Genomic DNA, 21,567 nt, shown 5'->3' on the forward strand with positions numbered 1-21,567 from the left:
GGGTAGTGACCATAGAATGGTAAGGATACATGTGGGTGTAAATAGTAAATTTGAAACATGGATCAACTACGCATGCAAAACCTTGTGGAAAATAAAAAGATCAACCCAAAATCTAGACCTCCCTTTAACAGAGATATAAACGAAATAAGCAACACTGTAACAAAGACATTAAAAAAGGTGGCAACAGAAGTAGCTAGAAGATATAAAAAATAAATCCAATAAAAAAGAAAACTTAATGAGAAAGGAAGTTGACAATCAATTGGGTACACCGAGATTAATAAAACTATTAAAAGGCAAATGAATGAAAAAACCATAAAAATCCAGAGTAAATTGAGAAAAATAAAAACATAAAATGTCTGAAACACAATCTAGGAAGAAACGAAATTAATAAAATTAAAGACCAAGACGGAATAGAGAGAAACACTAAGGATATTTTTAAAATAATTGAAGAATTTTGTACTGAACTATATCGCGCAAAACAGGATTCCCAGAAGAAGAAGTAAACAATTGAAAAATGAAGAAGAAAACGTGAACTCGAAGCACTCTAACCTAAAATCAGTATATCAGAAATAAAGAAATCTTTAAAAGACTTGGGCTGTGTAAATGCTGAAAAAATTAGTCATCAATACCCTCCATTTAACCAAATGTTACAAGAGAAAATAATACCAAGCGACTGGGCACTGTCAACATACATCTATATAAAAAAGAAAAAAAACAGACGTCATATATAAATTGCTTCAAAAATATTAACGAATAGACTAACAATGCAAGCACTTCCTGAAAGGGTCAACAAATCAGACATATACAATAGAGCAACAACTAACACTAAAATATACGAAGGAAAAAAACAAATACCAATAGAAGAGTTAGGCTTTTCAATATGGCATTGGAAGACATATTTAAAAATCGAAATTTGCTGACAAAAACTGGTGGGTGACACGCTGGTGTTGGAGTACTTCCAGCAAACAACAACAACGAGACTCACAATGAATGACAATAACACCAAAACCATGACAAATGCACAAGAGAATAGAATAAGTCGAAGATTACATATATCTGGACAACAGATTAAAATGGATAAAGAGAATCAAACAGCAGAAATCAAAACGAGATAGAGATTTGCAGAGTTTTATCCTAAAGAACAAAAAATTTCCACAATACCTGAAGACCAGAGTTTTTAACTAATGTGTACCCAGTACTCGCATATGGAGTACCAGTTTGGACGTTTACAAAAGATAATCTATGCAAAATATAGAAAACACAACGAGCCGTGGAAAGGTTTATATGCTAGGCATAAAATCAAACGATAAAAGAATATACACATGGACTAGAGAAACAACTAAAACCAGAGATGTCTAAGCTAAAATGGCGATCATATAATGGAGACCATGGTGAGAGATGCGGTGGGTACATGCTATTAAGCGCGTCTGACATGGCTAGGGATCGACAAGACAATTAGGAGAGGCCAATGTTCAATATTGGACAAAAGAGGCTGAATATACTGATATAGATGGATAGGAGGAAATCCAGAATTACTGATGCAGTAGAAAATCAGTTTTAGTCTATGCTTGAATACGCAGCAGATGTCGTCAAAACTTGACAAATTCAGTCAGTTAATTAAATTGGCAATATTATAAAGTAAGATCTTTTGTGTGCTACGGCAATGAACTCTCATTCTAAATGAAACTTTGTTAAATAGATAGGAAGGAGGGCACCCCTTTTTAATAATGGTACAATAATGTAGTTGCCATAAGTGAGTTAAAGTAATTAGAAATATGGGGATGACCTCGTACTTCAAAAATTAACCTTGGCCATAGCTTTGAAGTTTTTGTACACGTCTTTTTTCCAATAACTCAAAGTAAGGGCCAAACAATGTACGGCAGTAATTCAACCGAGATAAAACTAAGAGATGTCTGTAGAAGTTTTGTTCATCATAAGCTCTCCTGAGCTTTTAAGAAACGTGTCCTCCATAGGCTTTTACACCAATCGAAAATTTACAAATACATCTTCAAGTTTTGGAAATATTGCTTAAAATGCTCCTTCCTTTTTTATTCACCAGGTTCTACGTAAGTGTCCTCAAGCACTACTGCTCTAGCAATAAAACCTAAGACGGAAAAACTTTGTAACCTCTATTGAGCTAAAAAAAAAAAATAGAAAAATAATTGGTCGTGCGCAAATTTAAAATGTCACCTTACTTTTCAGTTCTTTATTTATTGATAAACATGCCTTTTAAAATTGTTCAAACTATAGAAGTTGGGAGAGCAACTACCGTCTTTTAATCGAAGAAGCTGTTGCTTGGGTCCTTTAAACCGTTAAAATGGAATCAAATTGATTCGGGACCCAAATGCCAGAATCTACGTGAAATACTATTTGCAAGTATTCTGGATTTCTCCTGCGTCGGTTCTTAATGAATCCAACTTGCTGACTCATCATCCTGTTGGTTTCTTCAGAGCTTAACTGAAGCTGTTTGAAGGTGAAGAAGCCAACAGGTTGATTTTTAAATAGTGGAAGTTTCTTTGAAAAAAAAATCTACATGTAATAGTTTTTTACTGTGCTAATGATTTATACTTTGGAGTATCTGCAAAATATTTATTGGATGCTTTAAGATTTGCAAATGTTTTTTCAGAGTAAGCTGTAAAACTTCGAAGGATAAAGTATGCAATATTATAAAACTTGCAGTCTTTTAGTATATATATGTTGTAACACCAATGATTTCTTATGAAACTCTAACAACTGTTGTAAACCTCAAACTGCAAAAAATGTTAGTTGGGTAGATACTCGGAACCCAAGTTGTTCGATGTGAAACTTATTTTTTACATTCCTGAATATTATTCCCAGATTGTGTTGCTCCTGAATGTCAAAGAATTTAGAATCAACATTGTTGATTTTTGGGACATTAAATAGTACTTGAGGTAAAAAAAATTTGTAATGCATTTTATCGGGAAATTAACAAAATACGTCTCATCGTAATTCTAAGATTTTCGCAATTTTCAATTCCCACAAGATGAGGAGCCCAAAATTATATTAGAAATTAAAATTACTGTATCCTTAGGTAGACATGAAAAGTTTCTAAAAATACTGAAAAATTTATAATCGAACCTGTCGCTTCTAATCCTCGCTCTGGCATGACCCAATTAGTAAAGATCAAGGGTTTGTCTATACTTAATTACAAGTCGCGTGGGTGGATCACGGCATTCACTGAACTGTTCGACGGCTTTCTAGACCGTTTTAAATACAACATTACCTTTTTAGTAAGCTTATCTGCCCTCCGCTATGATAAATTATTAATAGTGCCTTCTTCTATAGTCAAAACCTGTCTTATTATGCTGGTCTTAGGATTTACCAACTACAAATTTTGACGTTACTAACCGTTTTGAAAATGGAAGAAACTGAAAAATTACAAACGAATATCCAATAGCGAAAGCGGAATCAGAAGAAGACTCAAAAGTGTAAGCAAGGAAAGTCAAAGACCGAAGATTTGAGGCAAGATGTCAAAATGGAGGTTCAGCACGTCATTAATGTCACTCTTCGAGTTTTGAAAAATCTCTAAAAAAACGTATTTTTTTGGATATTAGACTTGAATCGTTTGAAGTTTTCGGTATAACAGCCACATTGGAGTGGACGTGGCAACTGTCAAGAGGAAAATGGGATGTCGCTCATTATTTTTTATGCTGACAACAAAATATATCTGGCCACAAATCTGACATTTATAGATTTGGAAAAAGTCTTTTGGCTTTAAAATAATTATTTGGAATTTTACTTGAGACAGGTATGACTAAAGCAATTATAAATACAATCTGGAATATGTGGAGACTTTCCTATCGAAATCTTTAAGAACATCAAAGGGACTTAGACAACGGTGCACTTTGTTACACTGGAGAAGAAGTGGAGCTATGGGAATAGAGATCGACAACCACTACCTTCCACCTTAATTATCGCAGGCGATCACGTTATCATTGAAGGTTGTGAGGAGGATACTTACTTATCTGCTTAGGGAACTGGAGAAAGAATACAAAAAATAAAAACTTAATATCAACCTTACAAAAACCGAATAACTAAAAGTGGGAGAAGGACAAACTGAACATACTGAACTACACATACGCGAAATTAAAAGGTGCAGAGAATACAAGTATTTAGGAAGTTTTATATTGGAACAAGGAAACTCTAAGAAAGATAATGAAAAGAAGAGGAGCTGTAGATAGAATATACCAATATATGTCGAAGGAAGGAGTATTAAGGAGTAAGAGCGGCGAAACAGAGTGATATGGAGATCCAAATGCGAGATGCAGTATAAGCTGTAGGATAATACGCACCTTGAAATTTTAGAAAAATTGCATAAAAGAAATTGATACCAAATACCTGCTTTGCCTATGCAGAAAAATTATATTTTTAAGCAGCTTGAAAAACAGAATGAAAATCGTTTGCCGAATATCTGAAATGCTGAAACCGGAGTCTCTTTTCAATAGCAAAATTCGTTAAATAACCAAAAATATAGGCAGTGGAGAAAGTATTGCGTGAACATGGCGATGAGGTTCTGCGACTGCCGTCATTCAATGCTTAGCGCAATAGAATAAAGATAAATTAAATAATAATAAATAATAATAATAATAAATTAGAAAACCTTAACAGATTTTAAAAGTGACGATGGGAGTTTTTAAATTTCCTGTCTAGAACATTAAATACTATTTTTTTTATAAATAATTTCCAGTACGGTACCTAAGCTGACTTCCATTGTTTCCGCTACTGCTTCCGGAAGTTAGTTTCGAAAATTTTCATTTACTTTTTAGGTCTTGAATTGATTTTCCAAACTAATACCATTGATTTTGGATAGTTGCTAAAATAAATTGAACATGTTTAATATTATTACTAACAGGAATAAATATTGAAGTTATTAATTAAGCTGACGAAGTAATCAATAAAAAAAAATTACATCTTTGTTATCGATAAAATTTTTGTAAGTAACATTATGTGGTTATCACCATACTACGTAAAGTAATAAAACTATTTTCCCTTCTTCGGGTATTATTGTGAAGGCACAATATTTTAGTTTTTGTGTTTAGTGACCTTTGGACACGCATGATATGACTGGATTTGACTATAACCTAACTTTTGTCACGGCTGACGTTGTTTTTTCAATTGATGCGTTAACTGAGCTTCACATCAAAATTATTTCATGATATTTAGTTCGTTACGGATGCTTATCATATATTTAGTGTATATTTTCCATTTGTAAATGGAACGGAGTAATAAAACCTTGTTACACATGCAAAAGAATATGGTAGAAAGGTGAATTTGACCTTTTTTGTCAAAATCACTTGGCTTTAGGTCAATTTAAGAAGTTTGCCCAGTTTTATCCATTCAATAATAATAATGGTCATAAATAGAAGAAAGTAAATCTTCGGGAGCCTCGACATTCATGTCCTCGTGATAATCTCCCGTTCAATAAACCCTCTTTTATCAGCAGCTCGCTGAAGCGACCAGCCTTTTTTGGTATTTTTGGTACTAAAATATTCTCCTGCTCCATGTAGCATTTCTTGTTTTTTTTTTTCAAATATTTTAGTCTCCGCCTTCGAGGTTTTCGACTTGTCCATGCTCTCCTCTTCAAAATAGAAATAGTGAACTTTTCTTTGAATCGTATATTTTGTATATTTGTATATTTTTCTTGTAATTGCCAAATTTCTTAACAAATATCAGGAAGAGCTATGGGTTCTCCATTATCGCCAGCCGGCCCAAATAGTTGACAGCTTTTGAAAACAAAGCCTTCCACTTCCTACTATGTTGATAATGACGTTTCTTGGTCTCATGGTCAAGAATCCCTCAGAGATTCTCTTAACCATTTAAAATGTATACAATCAGCCTACGTTTTACCATTTAATTATAAACTAATAATAATCTCTCATTGATAAATATTCTAATTAATAGAAAATACGATCTAAATTTGAATTAAAACATCTGACATCTACCCTTCTTTCAAGTGTTTTCCATATTGGACATAATAAAAATACACTTCGACAAAACTTCCCATGGAAAACGAATCCGAAAGCAACGCCACTTTTTTCCTTCTTTATATTGACAAGTTTACTGGCCACGCATCAAAATGTAATCATCAAAGACCAAATTCCATTTGAGACACCAGAGTTCACAGCATTCCATATATTGGAGAAATAGAACGGAAAATATCAACTAGGTTAATCGTGTCCCTGCTTTAACTCCGCCTCCCTCAAACAGTATATTAGCTGGTAGAGAGTAGAATGCAAACCAATTTCAGTTAAGCTCTGTATTGTAAAACTAGGATTATAAATGATTTTTTCATTCACTAATGAGGGGAACTATTACAACTTGTTTACATTGGAATGTACAGTGTGCTGTTTTACTACTACTGAAGATTAGCGTAGTATTTATATACGTTTATTACTCAACTATAATGTTGCCGTACTTAAGTGGTTTTATTACTCCACAACATTTGAAATTCATTGATATAACTTAAATTTTCCTTATAATAAAATGACAAGCCCTTGTATGTTATTACTTATGACTAGTTGGTAGTGCTGTGGTATACTTTTTTAGTAGTAAGGTAGGGCGCTTTTTGCTTTTATCAGTTGTCCGTCTACGGGACTAAATCAAACCCATTTATCGACTCTACGCCATATTAACGCTTCACCATACTAGTGCCCGCTTAACAAGCACGCTTTTTTTCCGTTTTTCCGCACAGATTCGTATTACGGCGAATGTTCCGCTAACGAGTTCATCTGCAGCGACGGCTTTTGCGTGGACTTGGTGTACCGATGCGACAGTGTACCCGATTGTCCAGACAAATCCGACGAGCTTAATTGTGACGAAAACACTAGCGGTAGGTATCGAGCCGAAGGCACCTGTCGATATGGGGCTTAACCCCACCGGAACAACGGGTTAAGCCAAATTCCGGATAGTCCGGGAGTCGGCTTGCATTTTTGATGACCACTGGTAATAATTCTAAAATGTTTTCCTGTTGTTCATTGAGCAATTTTCAAAATGGAAGTGAACGTCAGCTGCGGATGTACATTGTATGTACATATGTATGTCTGTTATTGGTGAAGATAGAGCCTTGCGTTTTCTAACTAACTAAACTAACTAACTAAAACCTTTGGTCCTTTTTTCGTGAAACGAAAGGTGACGTTACAAAATTTTCATGATTTGCTTAGTTGCTAAAATGCAGGGAGTATTTAGAAATTTGAAGTTTTGGAGCACCCCTCGTATCTCGTGTTTCCTATGACATGAATTGTATATATGGTTTCGTCTTTTTCAAAAAAAAAAAGAAAGTTTGTTTTTTTCGAACGGAACACAGTATACCTTATAGACCAATTTGATTCCGCTTAGTATGAGCTTCGTAAAAGTGGATACCAATATGGGGTGGTTTGTGTAACTAATCTCACAAAAATGTGTTTTTTTTTTTAATTTTCATGAAGTTTTTTGCAGTAGGCCTTAGGAAATTGAAAGTTTGCGAGTGCAATCTCTTGTTATTCTGAAAGCTTTTTAGAGGATTGAAAATGTGTGTAGGTTGTGCGTTAAAGAAAATGGTCGACGTTTTGAACAGTTTTTTTAGCTTTATAAATTAAAATAATTAGCTGAGGTTATTTATACAAATAATACCGTACTCTTATACTAAGCGGAATCCCATTGACCTCTAAGATATAGGGTGTTATATTAAAAAAAGTTTTTACATGTAAAAATCTATATAGAGATACGCGGAGTGCTCCAAAACTTCAAATTTCCAAAGCCACTCTGGATTTTAGAAACTAAAAAATTTTACAGTGTACAATAATTATATGTAAAAAAAAATATAATACTACATATGAACAAATATTTATATAGGGTGTCCCTGTAAAGGCGACGATATGTACGATATTGTGGAAAACGGTCTTCGAAATTTGCAAACAAAAATTGCTTTCTCGATTCTCTATTTTCTGTACACTGCTTAATAGTCCAGGCCTTGGAGACGATCTCCAATTCCTTATCACACTATCACTTATTTACAACAATAGCTAAATACGTTTTACTTTAACCTGATTTTATGTCGAAAGCAAAACAGTTTTGAAAGTTCTTTTCCTTTAGAAAAGGGTTTGAGGTCATAATTTATCAGCCCAGAAAAAGTCTGTTTTGTTCATCATATAAGCACGCGTCTTAACTGCAGGGTGTCAAAGTTTTTAGAAAAAGTTATATCAACTATTCAAAATCCTTTCAACTAACTAAAATTTACCACGCCAATTTTCCGTGCTAAGGGTCTTCATTTTCTATAATTAAAATAAAATTAATCATTTCAGTGGCGTCCTATAGGTTCATCTAATTGATATTTATGTTGTATTGTATATATATTTATATGGATATGGTAAAATCACGGTACGCTACTTATTTTTTAAGGATTTAATTTTTTTTATATTAATATCAATATATCAATCAGAAATCAAACTATTTTTGTCCCTTCCATTTTTTATTGGTTATTTAAAAACTTCAAAAACGATTTTTTTAAAACTGAGAATGTTCTTTTATAATCATCTATGTTTATATATTGCTCTTTTAATTTTAGAAATTATTATTTGTTTTGGTCCAAGTACATACACGAAAATGCCGACATTCAATATTTAAAAAAAGAGGTTAAATGCGAAAAAAGTTAAATGACAAATTTTTAATAGCTAATTACTTGGTCTGGTAATGTTATTAAATCTCCAAAATATCAGTGGGGTACTACACCTATAAATATCAATCAGACCGCTCTCTGGGAGTCATTAAAATAAAATTGTTTTATTTCAATTGCATTTTGTTTTATTTTGTTTAATCAAATATGCACTTAAAATTTTGTATTGAATTTTGAAACACCCTGTAAAGCGATACCCTGTCTACACATTCGTTGAACGTTTTTTTATTCCATAAAATATAGAGTTTAATAACAAAATATTTTGACTACTTGCGGTATTTACTGCAGGAACTTAAAAAAATATATATGACAGAGGACGAGATTCTATAGGGTGATTGAATATTAAAAAAAACTTTTATTTCTTCGGGAATTTCAGTTTAAAAATCAAAATTTCGAATAACCTTGTTTTAAAAAGATTTGAATACGTTTTTAATGGGCTAATTTAAAAGGTTGGCCAATTTTATCAAACTGCGAAAAATATTTGGAATTTCCTGACTCCTGTATTTTAGAGCAATTTTCTTGTAAAAAATCGATGGACCAGTGTCTCGCCTTTTAAACCAACTGAATAGTGTCGTACCTGTTGCTAAATTTTAATCGGTGTGCATAAAAGCTTTTGCAGTATATTAGCATCAATCAGCTTCTCTACTTGTACACCCCATGCCTAGTTTCAAGATCAACATCATCACACGCCTTCCGCTACTAAAACCTCATAGCAAATTTCCGCAAATTGTGCTTTTTTTCAGCAACTTTTCTTAAATGGGGAATAGTTAATAATAAACTTGACTTTGCATAGGTATTCAGAAGTAAATATTAGGCTACGTACTTTAAAACATTGTGATTTAATACTCAAGTGTATTGCTCTGGGAGTGGGGAAAATGCATTATATGTATTATACAGCCCAGCTGAAGTCAATAGGTTGCCGTTTTCTATTTTCGAGCCAGGTTTATTTAGAAATACCATTTTTGTTTATAAATCTAGCAGTTTTTCACATATTCCCCTGAAACTTGGTACATATTACTGTCCCGTTAGGTTACAATTTTTTTATAAATTTCGTAAATAAAAACCGCAGACTAGCAAAAAAGAAAGGACGTGTTGAAAAACAAAATCATCGATGTACGTCTATGGTCTTGGTACTCATTTCGTTACAAATATAATATAATTTCACTAATATAGTATAATTTTTTCCTTCTTACGTATTTTTGGGAATTGAAGTTTCTGAGATTTGATTGATATTGACATTGTTTGACTTATCATAAAAAGCAATAATGAAGCAAAATTGACGTGAAATCGTCATTTCATTGTCGACGCAATGAAAAATGTATGAAATACTCAATTTTTATAATCAAAAGAATTTCGTTGTTGTCAATTAAAATTTTAAAAAATGTGTTTGGCACTAATAGTCATTATATGTTTCGCCAATAGATTGAGGATGGTGATCATCTCATATACAATTATTAGAGTTATTTGAAAAACGTCATATGAGTCATGTTAAAATTAGCTCTACCACTTAAAGGAAAGAAAAAATTTTTCGGAAATAGATGTCAATAACTTCAGAATAAATGCAAATAAATGACTTTTATTGCAACACAAGATAGTCAAACAAATACTCTTGAACATCTCATTTAGATTTCTAGATTTCGCATTCCTAACCAATACTATTACTAAAGGAATTGAAAACAAAGTAATGTCGCCATTTTTGGGAATATCTTCAGGACACCTACCATTATTGAATGGTGACATTCGTTCCTTTAGCAATATATATATATATATATATATATATATATATATATATATATATATATATATATATATATATATATATATATATATATATATATATATATATATATATATATATATATATATATATATATATATATATATATATATATATATATATATATATATATATATATATATATATATATATATATATATATATATATGATGACACTATTCTCCGGGATATCATCCGTTCGCTCGTTGAACTCCGACTGGAATCCTGCATCCGACTGGAATCCTGCAAATCCTGCATCCGACTGGAATCCCGCAGACGTTTCGCCAAAATCTCACTTGGCATCTTCAATGCTCGCGCTCCGAAAACACTTCGAACACTAACAAAAATGTCCAATTTTTTTTTCCGTTTCTTCGCCCGAAATCTTAACTACTTTCAAAGATAGGACCGATTTATTTAATTCGCCACCACAATATCTTAAAAACTACAATTCAAAAATTCAAAAACAAAAAATGATGCAAAGTATTAATTATATCGAGAAAATTGGGGGAGGGGGATGGTATAACAGTAAAGTGGGGACACTCCCTTTTTTTCGTTTATATGAAAATTGTATCTTAACAGGATAATCATAAATACCAGGTTTCCACCTAAAAACTGCGTGATTCATAAATGAAAATGTTTTTTTAACCACCTGCATTTTTGAATTTCTAAATGGTGTCACAAGATTAACGCAAGGCGACACACAGGTTGAAAAATTTTATAAAATATGTTCGGAATAGTGATTTAACTTCGTCAACTATGAAGATAGTAACTTGTGGTAGAATGGATCAAACGGTGATGCTAAACACACTGGTCATCCAAAAACAAGCCGTTCAAATGTCGATACGGAAGCAGTTCGTGAGAGTATTTGCGTTCAGAAACATAAATTCCGCGTTGTGGACAAGTTTTGCGAATTTCAAGAAAACCTCTACAGCACATCTGCCCATGCTTACAAAGTTGACAATTGACACAAGAACTGCAGCCTAGTGACCATACACAGCGCGATTTTTCGAATAAAATCATTTCTAGCGATGCAAATTTTGTAAATCGTGAAAATTGCTTTTTGGGTTTCAGAAGACCCACAAGTGATTATCGAAAAGTAAATGCATCCTCTAAGTGTCACGTGTTTGGTACTGATTTTGAGCTGGAGACATCATTGGACCATACTTTTTCGAAAATGGAACTTGTCAAGCAGTGAATGTTACTGGTTCTTTCTAATATTTATGTGGATGACATATGGTTTCAATAGGATGGTGCCACATGCCATACAGTCAGTAAAAACATTCAATTACTGGTAGTATACTCTTTCATTTTCGTGACGAGAATTGACTGCCTAAATCGTAGGATTTGACACCATCGGATTCCTTTTAATGCGGTTAGCTGAAGTGTGCCAGCAAAACCGTAGAGGTTGTTTGCCGATATGGTATTCCATACATAACCCTATCGTGTATACTTTATGATTCAATAAAAAAATAACAATTTAAAGAAACAGACTGTGTTTTCTTCAATTCAGAACTTGCGTTAATTTTGGGACACTCTTCAGAGTCTATCATTATTGCGTTGACCCTTTTATTTCTACTTATCCTGTATAATATACATGGTGGTAATAGGTCATCTGCCCGATTCACTCTGTACAAACGGCGGTATGGAATTAAGTCGTTAATGCAGTTCGCTAAGTCAATAATTTGACGAGATAAAATCGCTCGCGAAGGATAAAAGCTTTTAAATTTAGTTCCTGAAACTTTGTCGAAACTAGGACCATTTGCCGTTAAATGGCGTTGATATTATCCGAGTACACGTGCCTTCAAATATAAAATGGAATTAATAAAATAAGGGGGCGATTCAAAGCAAATCGGTGATAGAAAGATAGAAGAAGCGCAAGCTCCGAATAAATATTTCGAGGAGCACAATGCAGAAGGAATTGCCATAAATGAGAAGAAACTGAACAATATAAGATGATGCCATCGCAACACCTTTGGGGTCGGACGTGAACTTAAAGAAAACTGAATTACTGATACTAAGTAAAGATTATAATCGTGGTTCCAAACTTTTTATCAATCAAGTTTGCGTAGAGCGAGTGAAACAGTCCAATTATTTGGGGACCATTCTAAATGAAAAATGAAAATAGTAGTGAAAACGCAAGAGAGATGTTTGTAAAAATCAACCCACTATTTAAATCCCGTCAAACTGTTACGTTGTTGCGTGTCTTCTCAGTTCTCCTGTTTCAGAGAAACTATCAAAAGATTAAAACAAAAGATTATTGCACATTCCAGTAATATACACATAGATAAATATCCATTGAATGTTCCATGTACACCGTGGCTAAATAAAACTACCCACTATACGATCTGGAAACCCCTAGGAGATACCAAAAAAAGTTTCGTACAAAAGTTTCTTGGACTCTCATGAAGGTTTATTATATTATAATTTTGTTGATACAGGGTATCCCAAAAGTGTCCCCTCCGACATCAACTTTGTTATTTTAAATGGAACACCCTATATATATATATATATATATATATATATATATATATATATATATATATATATATATATATATATATATATATATATATATATATATATATATATATATATATATATATATATATATATATTCTCACGTATTGATTCACGGATGGAAAGATGTGATGACACTATATTCCGGGATATCATCCGTTCGCTCGTTGAACTCCGACTGGAATCCTGCAAATCCCGCATCCGTTTCGCCAAAATCTCATTTGGCATCTTCAATGCTCGCGCTCCGAAAACACTTCGAACACTCGAAGTGTTTTCGGAGCGCGAGCATATATATATATATATATATATATATATATATATATATATATATATATATATATATATATATATATATATATATATATATATATATATATATATATATATATATATATATATATATATATATATATATATATATATATATATATATATATATATATATATACTTAAGAAATGGTTCTAGGGTTTTTTTGGTCCTTTTTTAGTGAAATTAAAATAAGTTTCCGTTACCTGTGAAACATTTTATTTTTTGTGACGTTTCGGCCTTCAAGACCTTCTTCAGACATTTAATTTTAACCTTAAGCCAAAAATCAACTTTTCACTATTTTGATTTTTGATTTGATTTTTGGCTTAAGGTTAAAATTAAATGTCTGAAGAAGGTCTTGAAGGCCGAAACGTCACAAAAAATAAAATGTTTCACAGGTAACGGAAACTTATTTTAATTTCACTAAAAAAGGACCAAAAAAACCCAAGAACCATTTCTTAAGAATATATAAAATCAAAATAATCCAAGAACTCACAAACTAGAAATATATATATATATATATATATATATATATATATATCTATATATATATATATATATATATATATATATATATATATATATATATATATATATATATATATATATATATATATATATATATATATATATATATATATATATATATATATTTTTGACATTTTTGGAATCCTTGGTTAAAATTAGAAATTCCTATTCGAATTTGGCATAGTTTAGGCAGAAATTGAGGATGTGTTTTTTTTTATTTTTGCCTCATGTTGTGATCCAGGTATTGCAAAAAAATTTAACCACAGACTACGGATTAACTACTCAGTCAGTTTGACAGATGCTCCTCAGCTTATACAGGGTGTCCCAAATAGGTGGTGCCGTTTTGGCGAATTCAATTAACAAAATATTAAATATATTTTTATGCCGATATCAATTCTAGGATAAAAAATAAGTTTGTAATATTTAATTTTTTCTTACTCTTTAAGATATTCGAGGTTTAAAATAACACCCGTTGAATTTAAAGCTGCCCACATTAGGTCACTTGTTGGCAATATTAGGTATTTTTTAAATAGCAAAGACATGATACTACTTCTTCTAAAGATATAATACTCCAGATATAAAAATAAAATCTATTGTTAACAATACAGATTAATTAAAACTTCAGAATTCATATTTAAAGAAAGATTTAATGGTTAATTATCTATTATTGAAAATACCAACTAACAAAAATAAGTAATTAAAGTATATAGGCTAACTAACCAAAGTAACAAATTTGAATAAATAAATAAATAAAAAAAAGTTAACTAGTTCGGTCTATAAAGTTTAATTAAAAATGTCCCTCTTAAAATGCTCATTTCATCAGACATTAAAACAATAAAGAATTATCAAAATATTTGAAAATGTAGTTGGCTATGACATCACAATTTTTTTTGACGCATTAGTTGACAATTCTGTTTGTTTTTGTTGTTTATCATATTTTTATTGAAAAAGTGCATAGTTTTTTGTTAGTGTATATTTGATTTGTATTTTAAATAAGTTATAGTTTTTTGGTTAACCTATAAATTTTAATTATTTATTTCTGTTATTAGGTATTTTCAATCAAGCGAGATAATTAACTATTAAATGTTTCTTTAAATATGAATTCTGAATTTTTATTAAATCTGTGTTTGTAGTATAGAGTCGATTTTTCTCAAAATCTGCAAGTACCTAATATTGCCAACAAGTGACCTAATGTGTTATCTTAAACCTCGAATATCTCAAAGACTAAGTAAAATTTAAATATAAGATAAATTACAAACTTATCTTGTTTTTGTCCTAGAATTGATATCTGAATAAAAATATAGGGTGTTCCATTTGAGCTGAGGCGCATCTGTCAAACTGATTGAGTAGTGCATCATCTCCTTAGTCTGTATTTAAATTTTCGTTGCAATACCTGGATCAGTGGCGTCAAAACGCATTTTTTTATGGGGCAAGCAAAATATGAAAAAAAAACACATAACCTGGATTTTTGCCTAAACCATGCAAAATTAGAATAGGTATTTCTAAAGAAACTGACCTTTCTTTTAACCAAGGATTCCAAAAATGTTAAAATACGGGTTGGGGGGGGACACTTTTGGGACATCTTGTATCAACAAAATTATAATATTTTCAATCTTCAGGAGAGAGTCCAATAAACAATAAACAAGCGTTACTGCAGTGTCACAATCTAACTTCCGGGATCATTCATATGTAGGTACCGGGAACATTTACTATCGTCTTGCGTAGTGGCAAAATGGTCATACCCGAATTTTAGACAATATTCCTCATCAAAACAAAAACAAATTTAATTTCGGCATATATTTCAATATTGCGTATACTTTTAAACTTTTAATAGGCTGAACCAAACAGAATGTCACTTTAAAAAATATTATTATATCATCATCTTACTGTAAGAAATCAATTCACATTTTGCAAAATTATCCATAGATTATACTGAGAAGTAGCCTTAAGTTCATATTGCGCATTTTTTAAACTTCGTATTCAGTAAAGTTCATGTGAAACGCTTGTAATTTGATTCTTTATCTTATATTTAAAGAGCTATTAGGAAAGTTGAAATAACAACAAGCAAGTTTTTCTTATTACCTTATATAGCGATTACTACAGTAAAATTTGATAGATATTATTCTCATAGAGAAAGAAATCATTTTTCGCCTATGCCTCTACATTTAAAGAAAATACTGCGGTAAAAATATCGCATCCAAACTTATTGACGATCTGTGAGCATCCATGTTGGTCGCTGAATGACGCAAGATTTTAAATCTAGCGCATGCGCATGCGGAATAATGGACAGAACGGTACTGAGTGCTATAAGAAATACTTCACGGCAATCTTAAGAGCAAGAGAAGACCAAGCCGAAGGAGATACAAATACAATTTGTTTCAGCATTTCATTGTTTCTGGACCGGTTAAATATCCTAAAATATCTATATACTTCCTAAATGAATCATCTTCTTGGTAAATACATGCAGCATAATAATCTCTCGCTTTGCCTCAAAGGCATCTCTACCAAATTTCCTGATCAATTATTAATTTTGAATTTTTCGCGACACTTTCGAAACTCCTGCAGTTAATTTTTTTAAGAATTTGCCTATCAGTGTATCATGCGTCATACACTTTTACAATACCAGATCCTTAAATTTTTTTTTATACTTAATAATAATAACATTACCTAATAAAAAATATTTACTCTCGACTGAAGTACTGACTATAATTCTAATAAAAATAAAAATAATAATTTATTAAATAATTTGAACAACTCGTTTTTTAGGTGTAATAATACAAAATAATAATTACATCTTCTCAATCTTTGTAAGAACTCTCTTACACTCACATACGTTTATTAGTCACTTCGTGATTATATTCTTCCTGTAAGGTAAGTTTTCTCCTCATTTTCCTGGGTCTTCCAAGCTGAAAACTTTTCAAAATTCCTAAAATATACGGCGTATTGCATTATAGTTAAGTTATGATAAGTAGTTGAATATGTTTAGTTAAGTATGTATAAAACGCAAACGTGTTGTTTGTGCATATGCAATTCTTTTGGATCTTCCAGATGTAAAAACTAGATGTTGGTAGGAGCGGTTTGTTTTTATATATCGGTATTTGTGCGCGATTATATTTAATATCAAACAAAGCGCTCTTCGATTCAGATTGCCTTCTAAATGGCCCGGCACGGTTAGAAACTTAAAAGTGTACTCCTGACACACGGTTATTGTTTTTTCCGCCAATCAGCTAGCGGTAGCCACTTTCACCTGCACCAATCACTGTGACGTAACGCGACCCGATAGATGTTCAGCAATAGCGTTGCCACAGCTGCCTCATTTCGACATAATACCTATTAGAAGAAAAAATGTATAAAGTTTTAAAAGTTTGGCGAGTTTTGTAAGTTTTCCAAAACTGTTGAATTCTCAAAGTCATGGGAAAGATACTCTCTTTACTTAATAATATGTAACTAACATAATTCTAGTGCAAGTTGTTACGACTCAAAGCTTCAACGCCAATTTTTCGGATCTGTATTGGGGTTCCCTCTGGGCGTTCACTACCAAAAATTCCTTTATAATTTTTTCTTCTCTCGTTTGGAGTAATTTGCTTAGACTACATGTCAAACCCTATACAACTTTCGCACCTCGATTATCGGGTCTAAGGTCGCTTTTAATTGGTAGAAGAATGCGGTGCGGACCAATTGAGATGCCGCGATGGTACTTGCGTCACTGGTGTACAGTGCGATCGCGTTTACGATTGCCTGGACGGTACCGACGAACAAAACTGCGAGTACTGCTCGATAGAAGAGTTCAAATGTCGCGACGGGCAGTGTATTCACGAGAGTTTGAAATGCAACGGCGTGCCCGAATGCCGCGACGGTTCGGACGAGGAAGAGTGCGGTACGAATGGCAACTGAGTGGGGTGTCTAACATAACAACACTACTATTGTCGACCACTTGTTTAGATACGAGAGATGGTCCTGATTTTTGTTACTTTAGTTGTTATCCGACCACAAAAAACTACTGGTTAGGTTGAACGTTGAATAGCGTATCATGAGTTTTTCCTATAATATGTTTTTCTTTTTATCCTTGCTCCCACTAGGTATGGTCTGTTTCAAAGTATACCGTTTTGGTTTTAATCACAATTGTGGAAATATTATATTTGTTCAATAAATGGAACTTTTGATTTTTGGTTTACGCTTCATTTTAATATGTTTAAACTTAAAAAAAAAAAAAATTCTAGATAAAAACCGACGACTACCAATCAAACGAGGAAATGAAAGAAGACGCAACAGAAAGAAGAACAATAGTTATTACATACCTCAATCAAAAGTTGATATTAAGTAATGATGTTGTAAAATCTATTAAATCAACACTCAACATCTTGGGTTCCTCTAAAGCAATACAATTGAAAATAAAACATTAGATAGAATAAATTAAACTCGATTTGTCAAAATCTGCAGTTGTGTCTTTTAAAGTTGAAAATGTAGTTTCTTTGCTGTAAAGGGTGTTTCACCTAACCCGTTCATTGAAAGTTTAATGGGATGTAATTTCCTGCCTTTCCATATTTGGATGTTCCAATTGTACTTCTTTTTTCAAATTTTATTAAAATTAAAGTTGTGGTCAACTTGCCTATTGCAAATGGAACATATTATTATATTATAAGATTCCGTGCGAAATTCTAAATATATTCTGTATATTATATCCTATACCTATATGTACCCGTTTTTGAATAAAAAAACATCCAGCATCCAGTATCCATCTTCGAAAATGGAATATTTTTTTAATTTTTGAACATTTGATTCTATTTTTAAACAGGGTGTTCAAAATGAGACCATAAACATCCATATTTGGAAAGCCGCTAAACTCGATTTGAATGAACGCCCTGTTACTTTAAGTGTTACCAAGTCCAGAAAGTCCAGAAAGTTTAAATTTAATGTGAAATAATACTCAAATTCTCATATTTTCAATTTGTTCCACGGTGAATATTAAAAAGTGCTGGAGAGAACCTGTCACGTAGATTCCTATTTGCCGCCAATGAACAACATAAAATTTAAGTAGATTGAAAGAAACTTCTTGCGTTTCAGAGAATAAAAAAATTGATTTAACTTAACTACGAAAAAATAAAAATATTGATTAATAAAACAAATTCCATATGCTGCTTGTGGTTGATAGTCCAATTCGGGCAAAGCGGGCCGTACCTTTTCAAATAATTTTAATGCTAACTTTAATAATTTATTTTTCCATAGCCAAGTACCATCACAAAATCTAATTTTTTAAAATATGTTTCGAAATAGGTATAAGTAACCCTAATAAACTTTTGATGAACGGGTTGGGTGAAAAACCAAAGTAAGTTAGATTTTCAATATTTATTTGTCTCGATGATTATAATTCTAATACCAATTATTTGGTCTCTTATCACGAACCTGTCGACAAATGGTATATTATTATAAATGTGTCATAGGATTTGAAGTCAAGGTTAAGTTTTCTCAGCCTGCGGGAATTGCAGTGCATGCACGGGTTAGTTAAAATTCCATTCTTGCTGATAGGCCCTGATTGAACACATTAAATGAAAAGTTGGTCCAAAATCAGACGTTTGGTTTGTTGTCCTAGAAGGACACAACCGACATGAATTACACTTTTCATTTCCTGAAGGTTATTAAATCTCAAACTAAGCAATCACCGGGATTCCATATACCACTTTATTTGCGGTATATGAATCCAATTTTCCAAACAACTAACTCTATGGAGAAGATCGCTACTAATAATTATATTGGTTTTATCTTTTTCTAGCTTTTTTTTAACCTTATCCAAACCAGAAAAAAAAACTTGTTTTCATAAAAGATTTAGGTTTTCCTGTTTATCTTGATCACTATTGTCCAAATGATGAAATTTAAAATTGCTACTTTTTTTTTTTCATTCCATAAATCTCCAAAAATGCCAATATTCTTTGTCGAGAATATTGACATTTTTGAAAGTAGCCAGATTTGTTTATAAACTTCTTGTTTACCTGTTACTATCCAGTAACATTAAATATGAAGGTCGTAATTTCTTTTTGGCAGGGGGTCCACTAAAAGCCAAGACGATATACATTGAGACTCACCATACCCATTTCTCATCCATAGAGAAAAACTGATTCGAACTATCCAATTCGGGACCATTCAACTAAGTCACACAATCTTAGAAGTGACTTTTTTATTCCTTTCAATTCTTTTATTTATAGTTTTAGCATAAATATGCCATTCAAATAAAATAATAAAAAACTGGACAATATTATCTAAAAAAAAATTATTTTTGATAGTTTTGTTCTCAACCCTACGCAAGAATCTTCTTCCGATGATTTATCCGATCTGGATGTTTACAATAGTCATGACTATTCGTTGGCAGCATATCAAAAGAGTTCGGTGGAAGTAACACTATACCATCAACGCAGTTTTTCCGGACAGGAAATTATCGTGCGACCTGGACCTCTCCTGCCTTCCACTTTTACAGTAATTCTTCGTAATAAAGGCAAAAGTGTTCCCGTTTCTTAATCATCACCATAAGTTGTGATACTTATGGTGATGGTTATTAATACAGTCCGTTCAAGATATTTTAAGAATTCTTTGATAAATTCAAATTCCAAATACATGACTCTGAAATCGTCCAAATCTCCACACTCACAACACATAATGAAATTTAAACTGAGGTCTATTCTTGTTATGTATATTTGCCGACGCCACACAGTTCTGTCGTAAATAATACCAAATATCCACGGTTTCAATGTACTCTAGTTCTATCCATATTGGCTTTTTGAATTTCCATTATTTCTCCATGTTGGCATCTATCAAATGAATTGGCATAGTACAAAACAGTATAGTACATTGCAAGTCTTGTAAAAAGAGCACTACCAGAGCCATCTAAGTATCAGAGACGTTTGACTCACATTTATTGTAAATTATGCTATGGATGATCTTAAGAAATATCTTTATTCCATGACTCGTCCCTAAGATGTCTTGGTATTGTTTATTAGTTTTGACAGGTTCAGGCTCTCAGCCAAAACTGCAATAAAAAGTGTACCGAACTAAATCTAAGAAAAATGGAACACGTGGCGTAACATTTTAATAATGCAATATTACGCTGGTGTTTATTTTGCGCTTTGCATTTTTCTCAAGCAGCGCATTTGTTTTTGACATTCAAGCGAAAGTTATAATAATATTTTGCCATAATATTGTTAGATACTATTTAAGTCATTAAATAATAGTATATTACGCGTGTCCTTAAAATAATACGGAATATGTCGAAAATCGGGAAATTTTATTTCCATTGCAACTTATCTCTGTAATACCACTTTTCTTCGGAAATATTTTTTTCTAAACAATCTGTCAAAATTGATTAATCTGTCATAATATAGAATTTGGTTACAAAATTATAGAATAGATTGTACAGGGTGTTCGAAATTATGTTTTCTACCCCCTTACCATAGGAACTACGAGCGATAGAAGAAAGAGATAAATAGAAAAAATCGTATAATTACATCTAGATTTATTAAATTTTTCAAAAAGACAGGGTATGTATAATCTCCTACATCTAGCCGACAAATCTTGAATCTTGAATTTTATCTCAAAATTAACAAATTTCCCTAAAACGGAGCCTTAATTATTTAATTATGGATAGATTTCTTATCATATATTTAATTAAAAATTTAATAAAAAAAAGTTAAAAAGTTATTTTTTTTATTTTTATATTTTAATCCTGTTTAGCATTGTGCATTAACTAAAAAAAATAATTCCGATTTTTACGGAACACAC

The 21,567-nt window shown here is 31.9% G+C and overlaps 1 protein-coding gene across 9 annotated transcripts in view; it reads left to right on the forward strand.

Annotated features, from left to right (window-relative positions):
- Positions 1 to 21,567, forward strand: part of LOC132696963 (basement membrane-specific heparan sulfate proteoglycan core protein) — a 571,468-nt gene that overhangs the window by 454,785 nt on the left and 95,116 nt on the right. For 7 of the 9 annotated variants that reach the window (XM_060662152.1, XM_060662157.1, XM_060662158.1 and 4 more), the window contains one exon: positions 17,459 to 17,677. The exons of the other annotated variants lie outside the window; for them this stretch is intronic. In XM_060662152.1, coding sequence (XP_060518135.1) covers positions 17,459 to 17,677 — 219 coding nt within the window. The remainder of the gene's footprint in view (positions 1 to 17,458; positions 17,678 to 21,567) is intronic. 9 annotated transcript variants of the gene reach the window in all.

The sequence above is a fragment of the Cylas formicarius genome, unplaced genomic scaffold (assembly GCF_029955315.1).
Source record: "Cylas formicarius isolate icCylForm1 unplaced genomic scaffold, icCylForm1.1 PGA_scaffold_1__22_contigs__length_36826433, whole genome shotgun sequence".
Taxonomy (NCBI): domain Eukaryota; kingdom Metazoa; phylum Arthropoda; class Insecta; order Coleoptera; family Brentidae; genus Cylas; species Cylas formicarius.